The sequence below is a fragment of the Centrocercus urophasianus genome, unplaced genomic scaffold (assembly GCF_019232065.1).
Source record: "Centrocercus urophasianus isolate 14NV4802_14NV808 unplaced genomic scaffold, USGS_Curo_1.0 seq_20, whole genome shotgun sequence".
In the NCBI taxonomy this organism is placed as follows: Eukaryota; Metazoa; Chordata; class Aves; order Galliformes; family Phasianidae; genus Centrocercus; species Centrocercus urophasianus.
In genome coordinates, this window is record NW_024884756.1 from 4,462,700 (window position 1) to 4,482,592 (window position 19,893).

Here is a 19,893-nt window from a genome sequence, read left to right on the forward strand (position 1 = left end):
GTGTGACAGGAAAGAAGTTGAAGAATGCTAAGGGAAGATGAGCATGTTTCAAAGAACAGGGAATTCCTGGTTGCTAAATTTAGTATAGTCTCTTAACAACTTTTCAAGTTTCAAGCCCTTACCCATGCAACAACTGCAAAAAAACAGCACTCTCAGACTGCAGTTTACCACTCTATCATCCCTTGTTTCAGTTCACATGGATGTTCATTCTTAACTTCTTCCCTTCCCATAAACCTAATGGTAATCTGCCAAACGGATCAGCTTTAACTATCAACTACTTTAGCATAAATAAAGGCTGAATATTAGCTAATATTTAGCAAACAATTGTATTACAGGAGCAAGCAAAAGAAGTGATTCAGATTTCTACTGGCACTGCCACAAATTGTACTTCAGCAACAAAGACGCCACACAAATGAACAGAGTGTGCTTGGCAAAGGGAAACAAGGGGATGAAAAACACTTCTGCCACTTCAGCTCACCCCATTTGGTGGCCATAATTCAAGGGACATAGATCAAGGGCTTTCAATCTTTTGTTACCTTGGCCATTGCATATATTCGAGTGCTGGATGGTTCAGAGAGTTCCTTCTGGAGATCTGCGATGGCTGGCCAGGCTTTATTCATGGGCAGATGTGAAGTGAAGCCATCTATAGAGGGGTGGCACATCCTCAGGGCCTTTTGGAAGCTCTCTTCAAAAGTGCGGCCAATAGCCATGACCTGTAATGGAGAGCACTTCCACATCAGTGAGGAGCTGCTACCCAGCTGTCCTCCAAATAACAGAAGGATGCAAGTTTAAACTGTAACGATGAACATACAGAAAGATGACAGCCTTCAAACCCACTGCCTTAAGATAGCCATACTGGCTTTAAAACCAGTGGGAGTTCCACTTCTAGAACCAACTGCCAGTAATCACCAACGGAGAGTTTCAGACAAGTGACTGTTCTGCTTTCATCTCCCTATCTGTAAAATACAGAAAGTTGCTGCTCTCCTTGTAAACTGCTTGGAAGCATCATAGAAAGCATTATTTAGCAGCATGGGTGTAGTAACACAGAAGGATATTTCTGTTTAACAACCTGTTAGAGAGAGAAACTCGCAGTGGGAATTTTAAGGTGCGGAAGAAACCTGCTCCTCTTCCTATAAATTACATTTAAAAGTGACGCTCTCCTGAGAGGGCTCTCTTAAAGGATTATTCCTGCTTGGCACAGCAGCGCCGGGGTTTCCCTCCTTAAGTCTTGACATGAGTTCCAGTAAGAAAATAAGACTGACTCTGTGAAAATCTGTGAAGTACAACAGAGCCCTTTCTCAAATTCCTAGATGCCCCGCATGGCAAAATCCTAGCTGCATAAAAATCTTCACAGACACAGTGCTGAAAAATGTCAAATTAAAAAATAACATTGTTTTCTTCTTTCTTACAGCTCCAGGCTGTTGCCCAGCACAACAGAGCTCTGGAAAAAAACAGGCCAGGCCAGACTGTTCAATTAATAAAAATGCAGTAGGTGCTGCCATCTGCTCTTAGGCTCAGGCCTAAGGGGATGCCTGTGCCATAATAACAGATACAAAGCTGCCAGAAGCCCTCTGCTTCAAAGACACCCTCTCCTCTTGGAGACTCATCTTTTTTGTTGAGTACATCCATCAGCAGCAGGCTGCCTTTCTTCATCTTCTCCATCCTTGTTTCAGTTCACCCTCAGCAGTAGTAGACCAGCATGTCTGGAACTCTGACTCTTTCTATCCCTCTTCCCCCCTCACTTTACCCAGCATTCTGTTTTGAGAAAGTTGAGAAGGAGAGGGCATTCATGTGGTTCTGCTTTTGTGGCATACAAACACTGGAAGGACTCAATACTTCCTCCTGCAAATACGTATGGTCAGCAAGTGATTGCCATACAGCTGAGGATGCACAAAGCAACCGTATTTGGAACTCCAATTCCAAAGAACAGTCCAAAAACTCATAAGCACAGAGGGTTAATATCAACAAGCATCAACTCGCTGAAGAAAAAAAAAACACACATTAAAAAAGCACCTCATTGACATTAAAAGCCAAAATTGCAAATGAAAAATGAAGTTCTAATTACTCCTTCCAATTGTGACTAAAAGCTCATTGTCTGAGCAAGGTAGAATTGATGTTAGGAAAGTCTCATGTCAAAATAATTAGATTAAATAGCTACTTGAAAAGCATTAAGAGAAAAAGGCAGCTGAAAAAATATCAAATTATTTTGCTTTGGTACCTGATATGTAATTAACTAATTAAGAGAATAATTTATCCAGCTCCCACTTCTTAAAATTTGGTCTGAAAATGCTGCTATTGTCCCAGACACCTTAAAATCAGCATTTAAAAATTCTGCTGTTACATTCCAAATGTAAGAGACTTAATCACTAAGGTAAACAAAACTTCAGAGCAATGTTACATGTCGTGCTTGGATTTCAAGAGCAGAAGTAGGTGAGGTTTGGCATATAGTTTTAACAGGGAGGACAAATAACTACAGTAACAACTGAAGGCTCTTCATCCGCATCACTGAAAATCTCAACAAACCACAATTCCTGGTGTGATACCCTTAACTAACCATCTCTGCAGAGCTCTGAACAAAAAATAACTCCTGAAGTCTTGTCGTGAGTGTTAAGAGTGCATTCGAAGTGGTCTCTTCCATTGCAAGTCAAACTACTTATGAATCCTTACTGTGATAGCCAAGATCACAAAGCTCAAACTCATTTCAGTTAAATCGACTATCAGGCAAGAATAACTTGAGCTGAATTAACGTCTTCAGAAGACACTGGGTTGAGAAAGATGGATACTCTGAGGATTTCTGATCAGTGGCTTTCCCAAGTGGTGGAATGGAAGGGAAGGACAGGCTCTCATACTCACCTCTCCCACGCTCTTCATGGAGCTCCCAATCCGGTTGGAGGCTCCCTGAAAACGGTCCAGGTCCCAGCGGGGTATCTTGGTAACAACGTAATCCAGGCTGGGCTCAAAGTAGGCTGAGGTTTTTCCTGTCACTACATTCTTGATCTCTGGTAATGGGATCCCCAAGGCAATTTTGGCAGCAATGAACGCTAATGGATACCTGCCACAGAAGAGACATAGAGAATGGGAGAGTAGGAATGACTTTGCTTTTGCAGCTGCTTGTACGGCAAATGACAACAAAACCTCATAGGCCTCTGCTTTAATTAAGCTATCTGCTATACTGAATTGCAGCAGTTCACCATCCTTGGCATACTGTGTAGCATAGGTGGTCTAAAGAGACAGCCTCCAGCTTACTGAGACAATTTCACTTTCCTTGCCTTTAAACTCTGGATGTTAATCAGCTGCTGAAAAGAAAGCAAGAACCCAGAGTTAAAGCTGTGGCACTGAGGACATCTGGATCAGGTTCTTGGGCTTTGTCATCAAATTCCTTTTAATGTAGCATCTCCCTGCCTCACGTTATCACATGTGAAATTAGAAATACAGGTTTATTTTTGTTCTTATTTCTTCAAATATTAAGCTTTTGAGGGTCTGGATGCGCTTTGCACATGGCTAGATGACAGAATTCCTGCTTGGCTGCAGTCACAGACAGTCTACTTGTATAAACACTTAGACTAGTTGCATGATAGTCTTAAGGACAGCCATCTTCAACACGGTATTACCTGCCCCGGGTGAAAGATATATTTGATACACAGTGCTATAAACACACATCATCCAGCATGCTACGAGGGCTGACTGATCATCAAAATCAGATAAGAGTTTCTCCCTGTGGTACTGCCAGGCCTGCAGCATTTCCTTCTGTCCCGTGTGAGAGCAGAATGACTCAACTCTGCAACTGCTCGAGACGTTTCTGCCACTTCCCTGCCAGAGCTGGGAGCCAAGATCCATCAGTATGCATGGACCACTGCACACACAAGCATGGCCTTGTCAATTAGGAAGGCTAATCACCTCAGCTCTGTGGCTAACACCAAGATTTGAACAGTCTGCACCTGCCAAGGATTTGGCAGCAGCATAGATGAATACCAGAGTTTGTGTTTTTATCATTTAGCAGATAAAGGCAATGAACTTCAAGGGACTCTTTGCACGTTACTTGCTTTTATTCTCCTTTTTTTTCCCCTCGAGGAACAAAGTGCCTTCCCCACACTATTGCAGAAAGTTATGGATTTCCCCCAAACCTCAAAGATTTTACTTTTCATTTGAACACAGGAATCACAAGAGGAAAATTTGACACTGGGGGCTTCAGCAGTCTACACTGAATCAGTTAGTTCAAAGATGGTAAAAGGAATGGAGATGACAGGTCTGTGAAGATGGCTCAGCTGGAGGAGAGGAAATGAAGTGAGTCCGTTATTCTCATTTTGCTAGAGATGTCATCCTTCACAATGTTTAGTTGGATGGAAAAACCTCGTCAGCAGACAAGTTACTTTATTCCAGTATCAGACAAAAAATTTCATCTTGAAAAATCACCAAGAATCCCCACATCTTCCACTTATGTCACGTACTTTTTCCATGACTGATACTGACAGCTGAACCACTCTAATACATAATATAAACTGCATAAGCAGCCAGAGCACCGTTGTATAAGGTACTGTAGGTATCAGCCAGTCCTCAGGCTAACTTCCTATGATACCGTCAGCATAAACTGATATTGACAGGGGAGAGCAAATCTCTACACAGGCAGATAGGGATAAGACAAGGGAGAACAGTTTCAAACCAAAAGAGGAGAAATTTAGATTAGATGTTATGAGGAAATTCTTTACTCAGAGGGCAGTGAGGCCTGGCACTGTTGCCCAGAGAAGCTGTGGGTGTCCCATCCCTGGAGGTGCCCAAGGCCAGGTTGGATGGGGCCAGGACAACCTGAGCTGGTGCAGACAAACCAGCCCTTGGCAGGGAGTTGAACTGAGTGGGCTTTAAGGCCCCTTCCAACCCAAGCCCTTACACAATTCTAGGAAATCTCAAGGTCTTTGGCTCATTCACAGTAAAGGATATTTGAGGTCACTGTTCATCAGCATCATCTGCAAAAAAAAAATCTTTAGCTTTCTGAATCCAGGTATCACCTGAAGTTGCAGAACAAATCTAAACATTCTTCTTGGAAGCTTCTTCAGTGCAAACAGCTCCCTCTCTCAAGATTTTTTTCCTACAACGTTGATATCAAAGCCAGTTTCATGATGACTTTCTTGAGCCGCTTCCAGCCAGACACAGTCCATTTGCAACAGCTCTTAGGAAATCCCCCAGTGCTTCATCACACCCAAAGATCTCAGCACAAAGTTGCCTGTAACCCAAGTAGCTCCAGCCTTACCAGTGTATCATTCAAAAGCCACATTCTTGCTGTTCTGTGAGAAACCCAGGTGTGAGGTGATTTTCCCTCCTCAGCACAACGGAAGACTACTGTGCTCGAGTACTCATTCAACTTCCTATCCCAATACACTGTATAGCTGCCTAGATCAGAGCCTCACTTTATTACCTGCAACGTAACCCTTTTAAATAGATATCACATCTATAGTGAGATCATAACAACAGTTACATTTAGCTACAGCTCTGTTGCTGAAAAAGAAAACAATTGAGACACCCACTGTCCAACATTGTAACTTATCTCCACTCTGCTACAGCACTTCAACAACCAGAGAAGTTGTTGAAAACTGAAAATTAATCTATAATTTGCACCTCTCAACAGCATCTGCAAAGCACAATTAGGAAGCCAATTTTTAAACAGGCTGCTCTGACCGTTCTTATCTTGATTAGTTTATGATTAGCCAACAAAACAAAGGCAGACAGTAATACCATTTGCATCAGTTTGACAGACAGCTCATTACTAACTGTGTCCTTTGGGTCCCAGAGGTGATTTGCAGCCAACATATGGATACCGCAGATATGCTTTGTAAGGACAGCTCTTAGGCTCCCCTCCCACACACCTCCTGGGAGTTTTTCCCTTCTGCACTAACAGCATCAGCAAGCTGGAACCAACTCGGAAGGCTCACTAACCCCTTCTTCCATCTCCCAGCAGGACCGACTCTCCCAGGGTCACTCCCAGCAGATGCTGACAGAAGCTGTTCTTAGAAACTTCCCAGGCTATTCATCTTGCCCTGACTACTCCAGAGTTCACCCAGATAGCCAACTTCAGTCTACCTTGCTGCAAACTAGGCTTATGCATCCTCGTCTTAACTGCATGGAAAGCAGATGCAGAAACTCATCGTATTCACAGCTGTCATCTACATATTTAATTAACACACCAATCCAACTCCCTTGCCCTAATTCTGTTGTTCTCCACTTCTTGTTTGTTCATGTTGTTTGCTGAGTATTCATTCTTTAAATAAACTTACCCTGTTGCCTTGGATGCCAAAGCTGAACTTCTCGAAAGTCTGGCATTAACTTCAATGATGTAGTAGTCCAGGGAAGTTGGATGCAGAGCAAACTGGATATTACATTCTCCCACAATGTCCAAATATCGGACAACCTTGATGGCACGATCCCTCAGCATCTGAAATTCCTCATTAGTGAGTGTCTGGCTCGGAGCCACTACGACAGAATCTCCTGTTTGTCACAAGGTAACAGAGAAGGAAAATGAGAAGCAGTTCAGCAGCAGTAAATTCTGGCCACATACACTGCTTTGTTTGCTAAACCACTGCCACTAGTGATGTTACAACAAGCTTTCAAAACTGAATCCGATGAAAAGCAAAGACAGTCAGAGAACTGGATTCTGGAGAAGCTAAAAGCCATTTTATGAAAAACTGTATGATAGCTGTGGGCTCAGCCTAACAATATCTGTTTTACACACTATCTGGCTGCATTGGAAACCTGAAGAGCATTTCTAGAGCCCACTTCATCAATCACACAACTGTGTAAATGACTGCATAAAACAGTTATCAAAAGCCACTTCCAGTGATCCATCCTGTACTCAGACCTACCTGTGTGGACTCCCATCGCATCTATGTTTTCCATATTGCAGACTGCAATACAATTATCTGCAGCATCTCTCACTACTTCGTATTCTATCTCCTTCCAGCCCACAACTGATTTTTCCACAAGAATTTGTTTAGTCATTGCAAATGCCTGCAAATACATCAGAGACAAGGAATGCTTAATGCTTCTGTTCCTCTCCAGACATCCCAGATCACCATGAACACTGGAAAATAAGGGTAAGTGAAGCTCGTTGCACAGACGACAAGCACTTCGTACTTTCTTTAAAATAAATAAATACATGCATTACCTTTAACTGAAAAGCACAAATGGTTAAAGGAGCGGGGCATGTGAGGTTGCAATGGCATGTAAATAAAAATATTAAAATATCTAAGGATTCAGTCACACAACAGACACGTGCTTTTGTGCACAAGAGCAGCTCCACAGAATTCAGTTGGACAGCTGCACAGAAAGCTGAGTGACTAAGTGATAGGAAGCACGAGTGCCAGCAAACACCACTTAATTAATAGCACTAATAACGTTGCTTATCATTGACATACTAACCAGAACCACAATTCACGATTTATTCTTAAACTAATCTAGCAAGCACTCCTCAGCACAAGAGACAAAAATGAAAAATATCATTTGTTGGTAAATGAGCATAATCTAAGTGAATAAATGGACGCAATATTAGAAGATAGAAAACATTAATCACATCTCGCTTAAAACTGGCATATTATCAATCCACCCTTTAGCAGAGCTTCTACTTTTAATGCTGCACATGAATCAGCTTACAGTCTTGCCCTCCCTACAGGTAGCTTAAGCTTTTACTCCAATAAGGCCCTTAGCTCAGTCGCCAAACTCACATAATAAAAAAAGAAAACAAGAAGTAAACTGTAGAGTAGCATTTCACCCAGACTAAGCAGGCACTGAGCTTGTACTAATGCAGTGGGAATACCTAGCTATGTTTGTAAATCAATCCATATTTCTCCTTTGTTACTGTCTACTGCCTTCTCTCACTCAAAAACATACAATCACAGAACATCCCAAGTTGGAAGGGTCCCAGAAGGATCACTCAATGCTGAGAATGGTGTTCAACTGCTCCCTGAGCTCCAGCAGCTTGTGTCTGTGCCTGCTGCCCTGGGGAGCCACTCCACGCTCACTGCCCTCTGAGGCAGAGCCTTTTCCTCACATTCACCTAACCCTCCCTTGATGCAGTCCACCGAGCTGCTGTGGCTGGGACAAAAGGAGGAGTCCAGCAGGTGGCTCTGAACTCCCTGGCGCCTCCAGGTGAGTCTTAAGGAAGAGGGTAGGACTGAGAGTGGCATCCACTGAGCTGTGCTGGGACAACGGGAGGTGTCCAGCAGACAGCCCCAATCCCCTTGCCACCTCCAGGTGAGCCCTGAGGAAGAGGGAAGGACTTGGACTGGTGTTCACTGAGCTGCAGTGTGGACAGCCCCGAGCTCCCTGAGGCCTTGGCAGTGTCAAGAGAAGCTACGGAGGCAAGCTGTGCCATTGGAGAAGCAGAAGACTTGGCTTTGGATGGGAAGAAGGGCAGAAATTCAGCATGAAGGTCCTTCCCAGTTCCTCCATTGGGACTCTTTTTCAAGTCAGGACAATAAACAGTTGAAAAGGACAATACAGTTCAAAGGGATGATAAGGATAACAATGAAGAAGTAAAGCCAGTAAGTGCCTCTCTGTCTTTGATACTTGAGGGCCTGTCTCGGGACTGCTTTCCTCAGAGGGAACAGCTTTGCCCCATGGGCTGAGGCCCAGCCCAGGCCTGCAGCCGCCAGCCCTGTCTGCCCCGGGACTGTCTGCCCCCGGATTTCCTGCAGCAAAAGTTCTTCTCTGCACAGCCAGGAACAGCTGGAAGATGCCAAATGATGAAGAGCATCACATCACCCCCTTACGTCTTTACAGAAAAGAGCAATGACCCAAAGAAAGAAAGCCTTCAGACACAAACAAAACACAGCAGAGGCCCAAGCCTCCCAAGTCTTCTGACTCCGATACCACCGCCATCACTGAGCTTTCCGAAGTTTGCACGTTTCTTGACATCTTTCACGTGCCGAAAGAGGTGAAAATAATCCGCTCTGATTCTTGCCAGACCAACATTAAACAAATGTTCAGATTAAGGCCAGTTTCTCATTAACAGGTCTGTCAATTAACCTTAATCATTTCCCAAGTCAGCAGCATGAATTATGAAAAGAAGGCATGCGAAGGAGTCGGGATAAGGGCCTACAAATAAGATGAAAAGTAGAGTATGCATGAATACAATGCCAGTGTAGGAACTATACCAAAAAAGAATCATCATCTGTCCGGACTCTATTCCCAGAGCTTGCAATCACAGACATACCTTTGTTCCAAGGTCCAGCAAACTTTCCTTGTCGGTGCATACACCTGACCCCAAACCACCAAGGGCATAAGCAGAACGTATCATGACCGGATAGCTGATTTTCTCAGCTGCCTCCAAAGCATCTTCAATCTTGAAGGAGAAAGGAACACATTTCAGAGAAAATGAATTCAGATAAATAAAATCAACCAATTGAGGTTACTCTGTTAACTGGAAATCCCATCACCAAGACATTAAGCTGTGCCTAGACAAATTGAAAGGAATGGAATTGGCTTTTTAATATTACTCCATTCTGCCAAAAAAAAAAAACCCAAAAAACAGAAAAGTGGAACATGGGCTCAAGACAGTGACTTTTGCCTTTAGCAGTGTGGGTTTCCCTGCTAACTTCCCATGGCCTTACCTGGTCTGCCTTTGGAGACTATAGCATCAAGTAACCCTTCCAACAGACATCCTGGTTTGAGACTGTTTCCTCCAAACTCAAACATGCCTTCCATTGAACCAGTTATTGTTTCTCACTCTCATCCTCAAGAGAGATTTCAGCATTGCTGAGTTAGATGACCAGAAATTAACTTACACTTTCCAAGGGCTTAATAGTATTTTCATCTATTTTAAATCACTGTCAACCAGCACCAGTCCCTGGGGCGTGCTGGTGAAGCTAAGCTTGTAGTTACCTTTCACTAAACAAAACCAGATTTAAAAAACAGATAAATAAGTCTCATAACAACAATAGTAAACACATCTTCAAAAGTGTCTGATTTACCGATTCCACTGCAAAGCTAGGAGCAATCTTTTCATTTAGCTCCATCAGTTTATCAGAAAAAAGCTTTCTATCCTCGGTAGCCATGATGGATTCAACTGATGTACCTAGGACCTTCACACCATACTGCTGCAGGACTCCTTGCTTGAAGAGCTCCACTCCTGCAGAGCAGACAAAGCCATAGTTTTGAGGCACGATAGTAAACAAAGAACAAAGTGTCCAGAAGCTGTGTGACCACCTGACCACTCGCCTGCCCACATCAACAGATACAGTCATCATTCTGATACAAGCATTTCCACCCTACAAACTAACAAACGTGGGATTAGTGACAAATGTACTGCTTTTCAGTCATCCAAGAAACAAGCAGTGCAGTTGGATAACGTTGCAAGAAGGTAAATGAGGCTGACTTCTCCCTTTGATCTCCACCTCTATAGTCTGAGTACCCTCAACTGATCTATAATAGACAAGAGGTGAGCTCTATCACAGGACGCATGCGTTACTTTTAAGTATCAAAAGCAGTGATTAGATGCTATGTTCACAATTTAGCAGTTACTTTTTCCCACATGGTCAGCATCTCTGTCTATAACCTCCAGGCAACGTATCACAGATCTTGCATGCCTGCATAAATGGTGATTGCAATGAATTTGCCTGCAAGAGCTGCCAAGGTGTCTGTACTGTACTCACCGCAGTTGAGAGCTGTTTGGCCACCCATGCCCAAAATTAATCCATCAGGATGCTCTGCCTTGATGACCTCTGTGACAAACTGTGGAGTGATGGGGAGGAAATACACAGCGTCAGCCTGCTTTAAGCCGGTCTCATTGGTCTGCACTGAAGCGATGTTGGGATTCATGAGGACAATTTTTACATTTTCTTCCTGAAAAATGAAAGTCTGCATTTAAACTTGGCACACACAGTAAAAGCTAACAATATTATCAGCAGCAAGGAAAGAGGGAGTTCAACAAGAAGTTCCACCAGCAGCACAACATAAGTTCCTTAAGATATGAAAGACAAAATCACTGCTTCTATATGCAAGTCAAAGGTTAGCCAGAACTTTATACTGCTTTTTCTCTGTCACAGATGAGAAACTGAGATAAAATATAGTCGAGTTTATGATTTGCTTCCTGCTGTAGTGGTGATGGTTTTCCTACTCTTTTGTCTATTTCACTACAGCTTGCTCAACAAAGGAAAAGCCAGACAAGCGCTGAGCAGATCAACTCTTCTCACTCTCAAAATACATTAGTGCATAAAGAGGAAACTAACCAAGTTTTGATAAGGAGCTCAGATTGTGGCCATGCTGAAAAAAATAATAGTAAAGACCACACAACAATCACAGATAGGTGGAGGGTAACATATTACTGCTTTATTTAAAAGGTGTACTGGGAAGAGGAAAGGCTCTGGCCTTACTTTTATGGGAACTCCATCAATTTCGGGTAAGGCAATAAGTTACTCCATGTAAGTAAACCCTTTGGAAACAATGCCAACTGTTGATGCAAAATACATTTGAAGAGAAAAGTTTGCCATATGGGAGTAACAGAAGCTAAGAAAGAAAAATGGAAACTTTCAGAACAAACAGAAATGAAAGCCAAAACATAAATAAATAGATAAACAGAGAAATAAATAAGAGAAAAAAATAGGAAAAAGTTTGGCAGATTATGTCAGCCATTCCTCAAGCAAATGCTATGGAATTTTTGCTGGGATTGGTATAGGAACTATAGAAGCTTTTCTTCCCCTTAGTTCACAGAACTTATGAGAACACCACAGGATTTTTCTGTTTGTTTCAAAAACTGCTTGGGCCACAAATACACAGCCCACCTGGAGCAGTGGGATTCTTACTGAATGCTCTCTCTGATTACTCAGGTCAAGTATTAGATAACATTTCTTTTCTTTCCTTTGATAACTTAAATACTGCTTCAAAGACTATACATTTCTGTTGACACTTTCCTAGGAAAAGCTAGATTTTTTTACTTTCCTTAAAAATGTGTGGAGCAGGGGGAAGATAGAACAAAATTCTCACAGAAAATATTTTAGACCAATGACTCTTATCTGTGGCTTTCATGCCACTGCTGAAGGAGGAGGGTTGTTCACTGACCAAGTTATTCTTCTCTAATGAATGCACTCAGAAATTCACAGCTACACTTCTACTGCAATGAATAGGGGAGCAGGAAGGTACATGACTTCATGACAGCAAGGTGGCGTATCTGTATAACATCACGTCCTTTCCTACTTATCTGGGGCAAGGTGTCTTAAGGACCAGCTGGCAGAGATGAGGAAAATAACTAACGAGCAGAATTAATGTCCCCAAGCCCAGTTATTTGGGATGCAAGATTTTAATCCAGTTGCCATTTGCCTTTGCAACTCTTTCCTCCCACTTCTGTTTGTTTCTTGGTTTGTTTGTTTGTTTAAGTGCACGACATTCTGCACAATAGATACCCATTCTAACTGGAGAATTTCATCCCATCCTAGTTAAAATAACTAATTAACAATACTTCAGAGCGCTCCGTTCCTCCTTTTGTGTAATATCCACCTGTACTCAGAACAGCTGGGAGAATCCCCAGTGCAAGTTATCAAGGTTTGCAGATGACCACAGCCCTCTGCTGTTCACAGATGCTTCCAGGCTCTTCAAAGGATCTTCCTGCCTTTAACAAGCATTCTTGCAAACACAAATTCACTGACTGGGGCAGTCCCAGCTCCACAAGGTCTTAGTCCTACATAAGGGCACACACGTAACTGTATAGGAGTGAATGTAAACAGCAGCACCTTCTTAATCAGGAGCTGGCATCCAACAGACTCAGAAGAACAGAAGTACATAGCAGAGTGAATCAGAGCATCCAGCAGTGAAAATCCATATCGATTATTGAGAAGAAAATAAAAATAAGATGTCTGGGAGAAAGAAATCTCTTTTTTGTCTCCTGTTAATTGTCCCTGTTCTCTCCCATCCATGCCTCTGGTAGCCACTGCCTTGTCTCCTGTATGCAGCTGTAAATCACATCACGAGAGGCAAGGTCAGGAAGAGCAAGTACTGCTGTTGGAATGGCTGATTAGCCTACAGCAGATCAGAGCTGGTAGCTGCTGGCCACAGGAAGGGAAAGGGCACTGTGGGAGGTCAAGTTGGGGATGTTTATCATTAAAGAGCACTTTCATCCATAAACCGGAGCTGAGTTTGAAGGACAAAAGAGAAAAGAAAGGAGTGAGATGCCTCTCTTCTGACTCAGGTCATTATCTGCACTCACCCGCTCTGGCATCCTCCACTCCTAAACCTATTCTCATCTTTCTGAAAATACTGTCACTTCAAACTAACAGCCAGCAATAGCAATATAGGGCACAAAGAAAGCATATACAGTACATGATGTATTATAACATTAGGTTCAACCTAGACCTACCACAGATTATATGTAAGATTATCGTAATTGGTTTCTTTTTTTCCTTTGCTGACTTCAACATCAGCACAGGAATAGAACAGCCCTGACTGAAATTAAAGCAGATCACAATTATCACTTTCTCTGAAGGCAGCTACTACAACTGCTCAGATTACTGAACCAACAAATTCACAAAGAAAAAATGGCTAAATATCCCTATAGTTATTTCTTCTTACCAACTTCACTGCCCATGTGATACTGCAGTCAGGTGAGCGTAGTTCTCTGTGAGAAAGGAAAGTACATTAAGTGTAGGTTAGCACTTTTCAAGTATCCTTCTCACCTTCAGAGCTTTCACAGCCTGAGATCCAGAGTAATCAAATTCCCCTGCCTGACCGATCGACAGACCCCCAGATCCTAGAATGAGAACTTTGGAGACCTAAAGGTGTGAAACAGAATGGACAAAGTCAGTACTGTGGTGGAGATGTTGAAATGAATGGAGACTGTGCAGCACAGAGCAGCCTCAAATTAGAAAACACACATTCTAGAAAGAAAAAATAAGTAACCTCCAAAAACACTGCAGCTTTACTTCTAAAGGTATTTCTCCAAGACTCCTCCCATATCTCTTTGGATAGAGAAACATGATTTGTCCATAAGGCATGCAATAAATGTGTTAATTGTAAAATACTTAATAGAGAGCCATGCTTCACTTTAGCTGCCCACAGAGTTCGGCTACTTTCTAAGATAGCAACACTGCATGAAATTCACGCTAGGAATTTCAGACTTATTTGCTAAGCATCAGCAAAGCAGCAACATCACGATGCTGGCACAAAATGTCACGTGCAGATTATCCCTGGGCATCTCTTACACTGCTGGGAGAGCACCCTTCTTGGGAGAAGTAGAAAGAAAACTACACGTCACTTCAGATCTTAACATTTGCTGAAAGAACAGGGAGTCAGTAACACAGCAAGAAAAACCTTTTGCAAGGGAGGCCTCCTTCAACTTCCACGGTCTGCTTCTTATGCCACTTTGTATGGTGGATTCAGCAGGAACCAGCAAGCTCCTAGCCTCACTGACAGGCAGGAATGAAGAGCATCTGTACACTGACCTCCACTCTAGAAGCTGTTGCTCCAGCCTTGGGCAGGACCGAAGCAATGGTAGTGCCTTTCCCTCTCTTAATCAGTGAGATAAATGAATCAAACAGGAACTGGGAAAAACAAACACAGGTATTTAATCTCCAAAGTTGAACAAAACTAATAACAAGCAAACGAGAAAAAAAGCAGGCTGTTAGGGAGCGCAGGCTATCAACTCTACACCACTGCCTTTAGGAGGCAGATTTCTCTTCATCAGAAAGGAGGGGACCATTATTTATAGTGACTTTGGTGTATCTGACAAAGCTGCATTCAAGAAAGGGAGGTCATATCAGGCAGAAAACACATAAATCACGTCTGTGTGCTCTGTTTGTGTATGGTTGGCAGTAGAATGAATGAGTGCACATTGAAAGCTAATATACAGAAAACCATACACTTAACTACCTCAAGTGAACCGTGTGGAATGGATTCTGTTACAGAGGTGGGATCTGTAGAGGTATATCTAAAAGTCATTTGTACTAACTCAGTATACTGTCCTTCCAGAGGGGATCTCAGAGCAGCTGTGAGAGATTTTTTCTCCAGTTTCCACCTCCCTCATCTCACAAGCTTGCCTGCCTTGCAGCCAGCAAGGGCAGGCAGAGGAGGAAGCAGGACACAGCAGAATACACCCTGACTGCACCCATCTCCACATTTAGAGAGCTCAGCCCCTGAAGCTGGTTGCAGGGAATCACCTGTGACAATGAGCATGGATGGATCCTGCAAGCCTAGCAATACAGCACCTAAATAATCAAATCCATCCAAGCAGAGGAAGTGCACCTACTTGGAATAGATAGCTGAGGGTTGTTCATCTCAGAGAACTCAAGTCAATCAGATTAGCAAGAATTAGTTCTCGATATCACGAAATTTACTTGCAAGTTTAATCAACAATATCAAATTAAGATTAAAATAAGCACTTCCATCTATATTTCCACCTTATCAAGAAAGGCTAAGAAATATATTTACGTTCTGACCTGCCTCCTCTGCCTTCCACATCTCCTTTGTTGTTTCGTCAGACTTTATGACTACGCAACCAGTTGTTACAGAATTTGTGCAAAGTCACAGATGGGGGATTATAATTTCATTTCACTTAGGAGAAGCAGAGTGAGAAAGTGTGAATTCATCTACATAACTCTGCAGTAATTATAAAATTTGCAAGTGGAACTAAAATGTATTAGAAAGTTAATGATTTTATTACAAAACATCTGGCTGGGCTTTTTTTCTCTAAGATGAAATCCTTTTCCTTTTGCAATCACCCCAGGTACAAGAGATTTGAGCCTGATCCTGCAAAGGCTTAAGCACTTCAGTAACTTCCAACACACAAATAATCCCACCAGGACTCGAAGCACGCACATCATGTGAATGGAACCATTGATCCAAAGCACACAGAAGTCAATAGATGCCTTGCTGCTGATTGTAATTAACTGTGATTCAAACTAAGCAGAACAAGCTTATGCACGATTGGGTCCTCAGCGAGGATCTTAACTTTTCCAAAAACAAGATTTAGGACCATCACCAACATAAAGATTTGTCATTGTAGCTTATATGTATCTGCACTCCCCAGAGCACATAGAAGTAAGGCTGGATCAATTCTCACACAATACCTCTGTGTCTGTCGGCCCAGGATTTGCATCTGGGTAGAACTGTGCTGTGAAAATCGGTCTGGTCTCATGCATAATTCCCTGCAGGATTAAAAACATTTATCTTAAGCACTTCCTTGCAAGTGGGCAAGAAGACAGAAAGCCAGACCTTTTCCTTTTAAGTACAGAAGGCTAAGGAGCTGGGATGCTTTTAAGGACTGCCACATTGAAACCTGTTTCATTCCCAGACTTCAGACTATGTCTTACCTGAGGAGCCTTAGAGCTTTTTGCTCTTCTGAGAAGGTTCTGATGCCTGTCCAACTCACTGAACTGTACATGGCTGAGAAGCATAGTGGAGACCTCACTTCCATCACAATCACAAACACTATTCAATTGCACACACTTAACAGAGCAGATAGGCTAGTCTGCCTGCAGAGGAAATTCTGGACCAGGCAAAGAAGAAAACAGCATACGCAGCAAGAAACGGCCACCTTAAAGGATCCCATGTCTCTGGTTTTACTGCCCCGATCTTGCTAGGTCCGTTACAAGACCGTTACAAGAGCGAGATTTCAGTCATGCTCTTTACTTCTGTAACTCACTTTGAATACTGACACAGAGCCTTGCACATGATGTCTGCCCTGGGTCATTTTTGGGTCTGTGATGAAGTGGGAACGCTGCTCTGAATGAGCAAGAGCTATGAAGAAATGTTGAATAGCTGAGTTTGGAGGCAGCACTCTTATTTTCAGTTAGAGTCAGACAGAACAAACTTCTCAGCTGCAAGCCTGATAGCACCAGGCAGCATGGTCCAGACTACTGCTCATGGCCTCTGATTCCAGATAGAGGAAATCAAAAGTCCCTCAAGAGGGAATTCAGAAAAAAAATACTTCTGATACAATCTGCTTCCCTTGCTAATGGACAAAGGAGTCCCAGCAGCTCCTACAGAGCAACAGTGCCATCCAGAGCTGCAGGGTGGGATGCTGGGGTAGGGCAATGGCGTGAGATGAGCTGCTGACCACACTGAGTTTCTGCCCTCCGAGTAAAGAGCGCCACTGATGTGTCAAGTTTTCCCTGAATGCTCATATTGTTACTGCCTACATACAAATCTCTCGAAAATATTCCATGGTTTGTCAGTGTTTGGAAATCTGTACTGGCCTTGTCCAGCTGTGATGGGTCAGATCAGTCAGCATTTCTTCTTTTCCAAACAAGATTAAAACAGACTGCATATGAGAGCCCATTCAACCCTGTTCCTGTCTGTGCACCTCTGTGCCAAAATTGCACTGTTCCTCATCCCTCCCTAGCACATGGACAAATCTATGGAGGCTTAAGAGAGTGAGGGGGACACAGAAATGGTCCTTCTTTTCCATGACTTTCTGATAAACAGCAAGACCCGCACAACAGTAGGCCTAATACAGTATTTATCATGGTCAACTACAGAGCCTAAGATGCTCCTCAGTGTCTCAGACCTTAACAGACTTGAGTAGTGGGATTTTGTTTTACTTCCATGTTTATCTGTAAACATCTAGTGGTCAAGCTCTTTTTTTTTTCTTATTTCAAATCTTTCCATTTTTCCCCACATGGAGGTCACTTGGCAGGAGCCCTCTACTTCAGATCTGATAAGCTGTTCTGTAGAGGCAACTGCCTGTTTCCCTCCTGACATTTGGACCTTAGAGTTCTATTCACATTAACACACCAAATTCAACTCTAATAATATTCCTTTTCTGTGCTGCGTAGCACAGAATGAACCCAACAGTATGCAGACAAGGGTTGGTGCACTTGCAGTAGGGAAATCATTGAAATTAATAAGGCAGCATTGCCAGGGAAATCATGAGGTCACTGTTGCAGCTGTGCATTTTGGGCTCATACAGACAACAGAAGTAACAGTCCACCTTCTGTTGGGTTGCATGGCAGGGCTCCAAGTAAAGTAAATAGGATCAGGTCACTAAGTTTAGTTCTGATGACTAATTGTAACCTGACTGCAAGGAGGAAAAATAAGGTGAGACGGAGTTTTTACTCACTAAAGGCTGCTATCTACAGATTAAAAAAATAGGAAAGCATGCACTCACCTCATTTGTTTGATCATTGACATTCACAAAAAGAGGCTTCCAGCCAGGTGGGAGGGTAGAGCTGTCGATAGCATAAGCATGATTCTGAGTAGTGATGACAGCTTGTCCATTCACTGCATTCAGGACAGGCTGGTTCTGTCCTCTGAAAGGGAAAAGGAAAGGGTCAGAAAGCAGCAGTCAGAAGTGTCAGGTGTGACCAAATGCCACAAAATGGCAAATCCCAGGAGAAACTTCACAATCTCTCAGTTTGGTGGAGACCAATTACCCTCAAAAACAGCAATGCACATCAGGGCAGTTTAATTAAAGGCAAGGAGAATGTCAAGACTGAAGTAGTGCTACTGCCATACTAGCTTCTGTTGAGACAGTTCAGAAGGAAGACACTGCTGTCTGGTGGCCTTTAATGACGCTACGATGATCTATTTGGGCCCTGGAAAGCAGAAGAGCTGCTGCACCTGTTGGCCATCTGCATCTTGTAGGAAGTAGCTCCAGCTGCTATTCCAGTGATTAGATTCCCCATGCCAATTCCAAACAAAGGTTCTGGGCGATTGCTCTCCAGGACCTAAAATGAAAAGGTTTTCAAAAGATACTGGAGTGACTCTGTTCAACAATTCCAGCATAAACCATGTACCCTCACAGCAGCCACACGCAGAAAAACGGTGAATGCAAGGGTAGCAACAGCCTACAAAGGAAAACTTTCTCCTCTCCTCTGCCTCAGAGGGAAACCTCAGCTTAGTTTCTCAGTCTACTCAAGGAGAATAAATGATACTTTGAATTCAAGTACGACGTTATTTGAAAGATTGCAGAAAAATCAGGGCTCTTTCACGAGGTCACAAAGGTGCTAAAAGAGTACAGGGCGTTTTAAGGCACTGGTAAGGCAATCGTGGCAAGGTCTGTATATCCTTATTGTGTCTACTGGTGTGGAGACAACTCCCAGTGGACTGAGGTAAAGAATATCCTAGGAAGCTGAAATGGCTGCAAGACATTTGGCTCTTAACCTGTCAGTGCAACCAAGTGTTTACATTTCAACTATGTGACAAAAAAAGGTAAGCACGAAAAACTGGCCCACTGGCTGTCACACTGTACCTTTCTGACATTCTGAATCACTTCCTGGGCCTTCATGGGATCTCCTGGACCTCCAGAAATTATGAGTCCATCATACTCCATGCTGGTAAAATCATGATTCCATGGAACTAAATGTACTTCTGCACCTTGCTGGGAGAAAAACAAGCAATAAGGAGAGCAAAGGAACAAATGTTTATGTCTGAAGGCTGTTTTTTTTCCCAGGGGCTGAGTCAGGATTTCAGCCATTCCTTTACCAGGCATAATAGCAAGACTGTTTTTAACTATGTCCAGATTATTTCACAAGCCTGGTAGGATTCCATGTCTTTGAGACACCACAGCACTTGACAAGTCTTTCTGAAATTCAGTAATGAGATCACAGCTTAGTAATGGAATGTGAAAGAGGTGTGCACACACATGCAACATGCTCACTTGTAGACAGTGCAATCATCCTAACTGCTAACACAGAGTTTCCCAAACTCCTTCTGTGGCATGCCAGAAATAATCTTGCACATCCAAACGGGGATGAACATCCACATTAACTAGAGAACAGAGACAAGTAAAGCTGGTATATCCAGAGAATGAGAAGATACCACCTTCGCTCCTCCTGTGTGAGAAGTCAGAGAAGAGAAGTCAGGACAGCTACATCTCAGTGCTAACAAAAGAAGATTTTCAAAAAATCCTCAAATTGAAGAATCACTGTGGCTGGAGGGAGCCCAGGCAGTCTGATGCAATCCCTGCTCAAAGCAGGGGTGACT

General features: G+C 42.9%; 1 protein-coding gene across 3 annotated transcripts in view; it reads right to left on the bottom strand.

The window, feature by feature from the left end:
* CPS1 (carbamoyl-phosphate synthase 1) overlaps positions 1-19,893 on the bottom strand; it is a 101,062-nt gene that overhangs the window by 45,596 nt on the left and 35,573 nt on the right. For 2 of the 3 annotated variants that reach the window (XM_042822267.1, XM_042822268.1), the window contains exons 9-21: positions 19,160-19,288; positions 18,529-18,635; positions 18,077-18,218; positions 16,038-16,115; positions 14,415-14,513; positions 13,650-13,745; positions 10,638-10,827; positions 9,957-10,114; positions 9,200-9,328; positions 6,852-6,996; positions 6,267-6,477; positions 2,854-3,052; positions 537-713 (exon numbers count right to left, since the gene is read on the bottom strand). In XM_042822267.1, coding sequence (XP_042678201.1) covers positions 537-713; positions 2,854-3,052; positions 6,267-6,477; positions 6,852-6,996; positions 9,200-9,328; positions 9,957-10,114; positions 10,638-10,827; positions 13,650-13,745; positions 14,415-14,513; positions 16,038-16,115; positions 18,077-18,218; positions 18,529-18,635; positions 19,160-19,288 — 1,860 coding nt within the window. The remainder of the gene's footprint in view (positions 1-536; positions 714-2,853; positions 3,053-6,266; positions 6,478-6,851; positions 6,997-9,199; positions 9,329-9,956; positions 10,115-10,637; positions 10,828-13,649; positions 13,746-14,414; positions 14,514-16,037; positions 16,116-18,076; positions 18,219-18,528; positions 18,636-19,159; positions 19,289-19,893) is intronic. The other variant, XM_042822270.1, reaches the window with a different exon arrangement.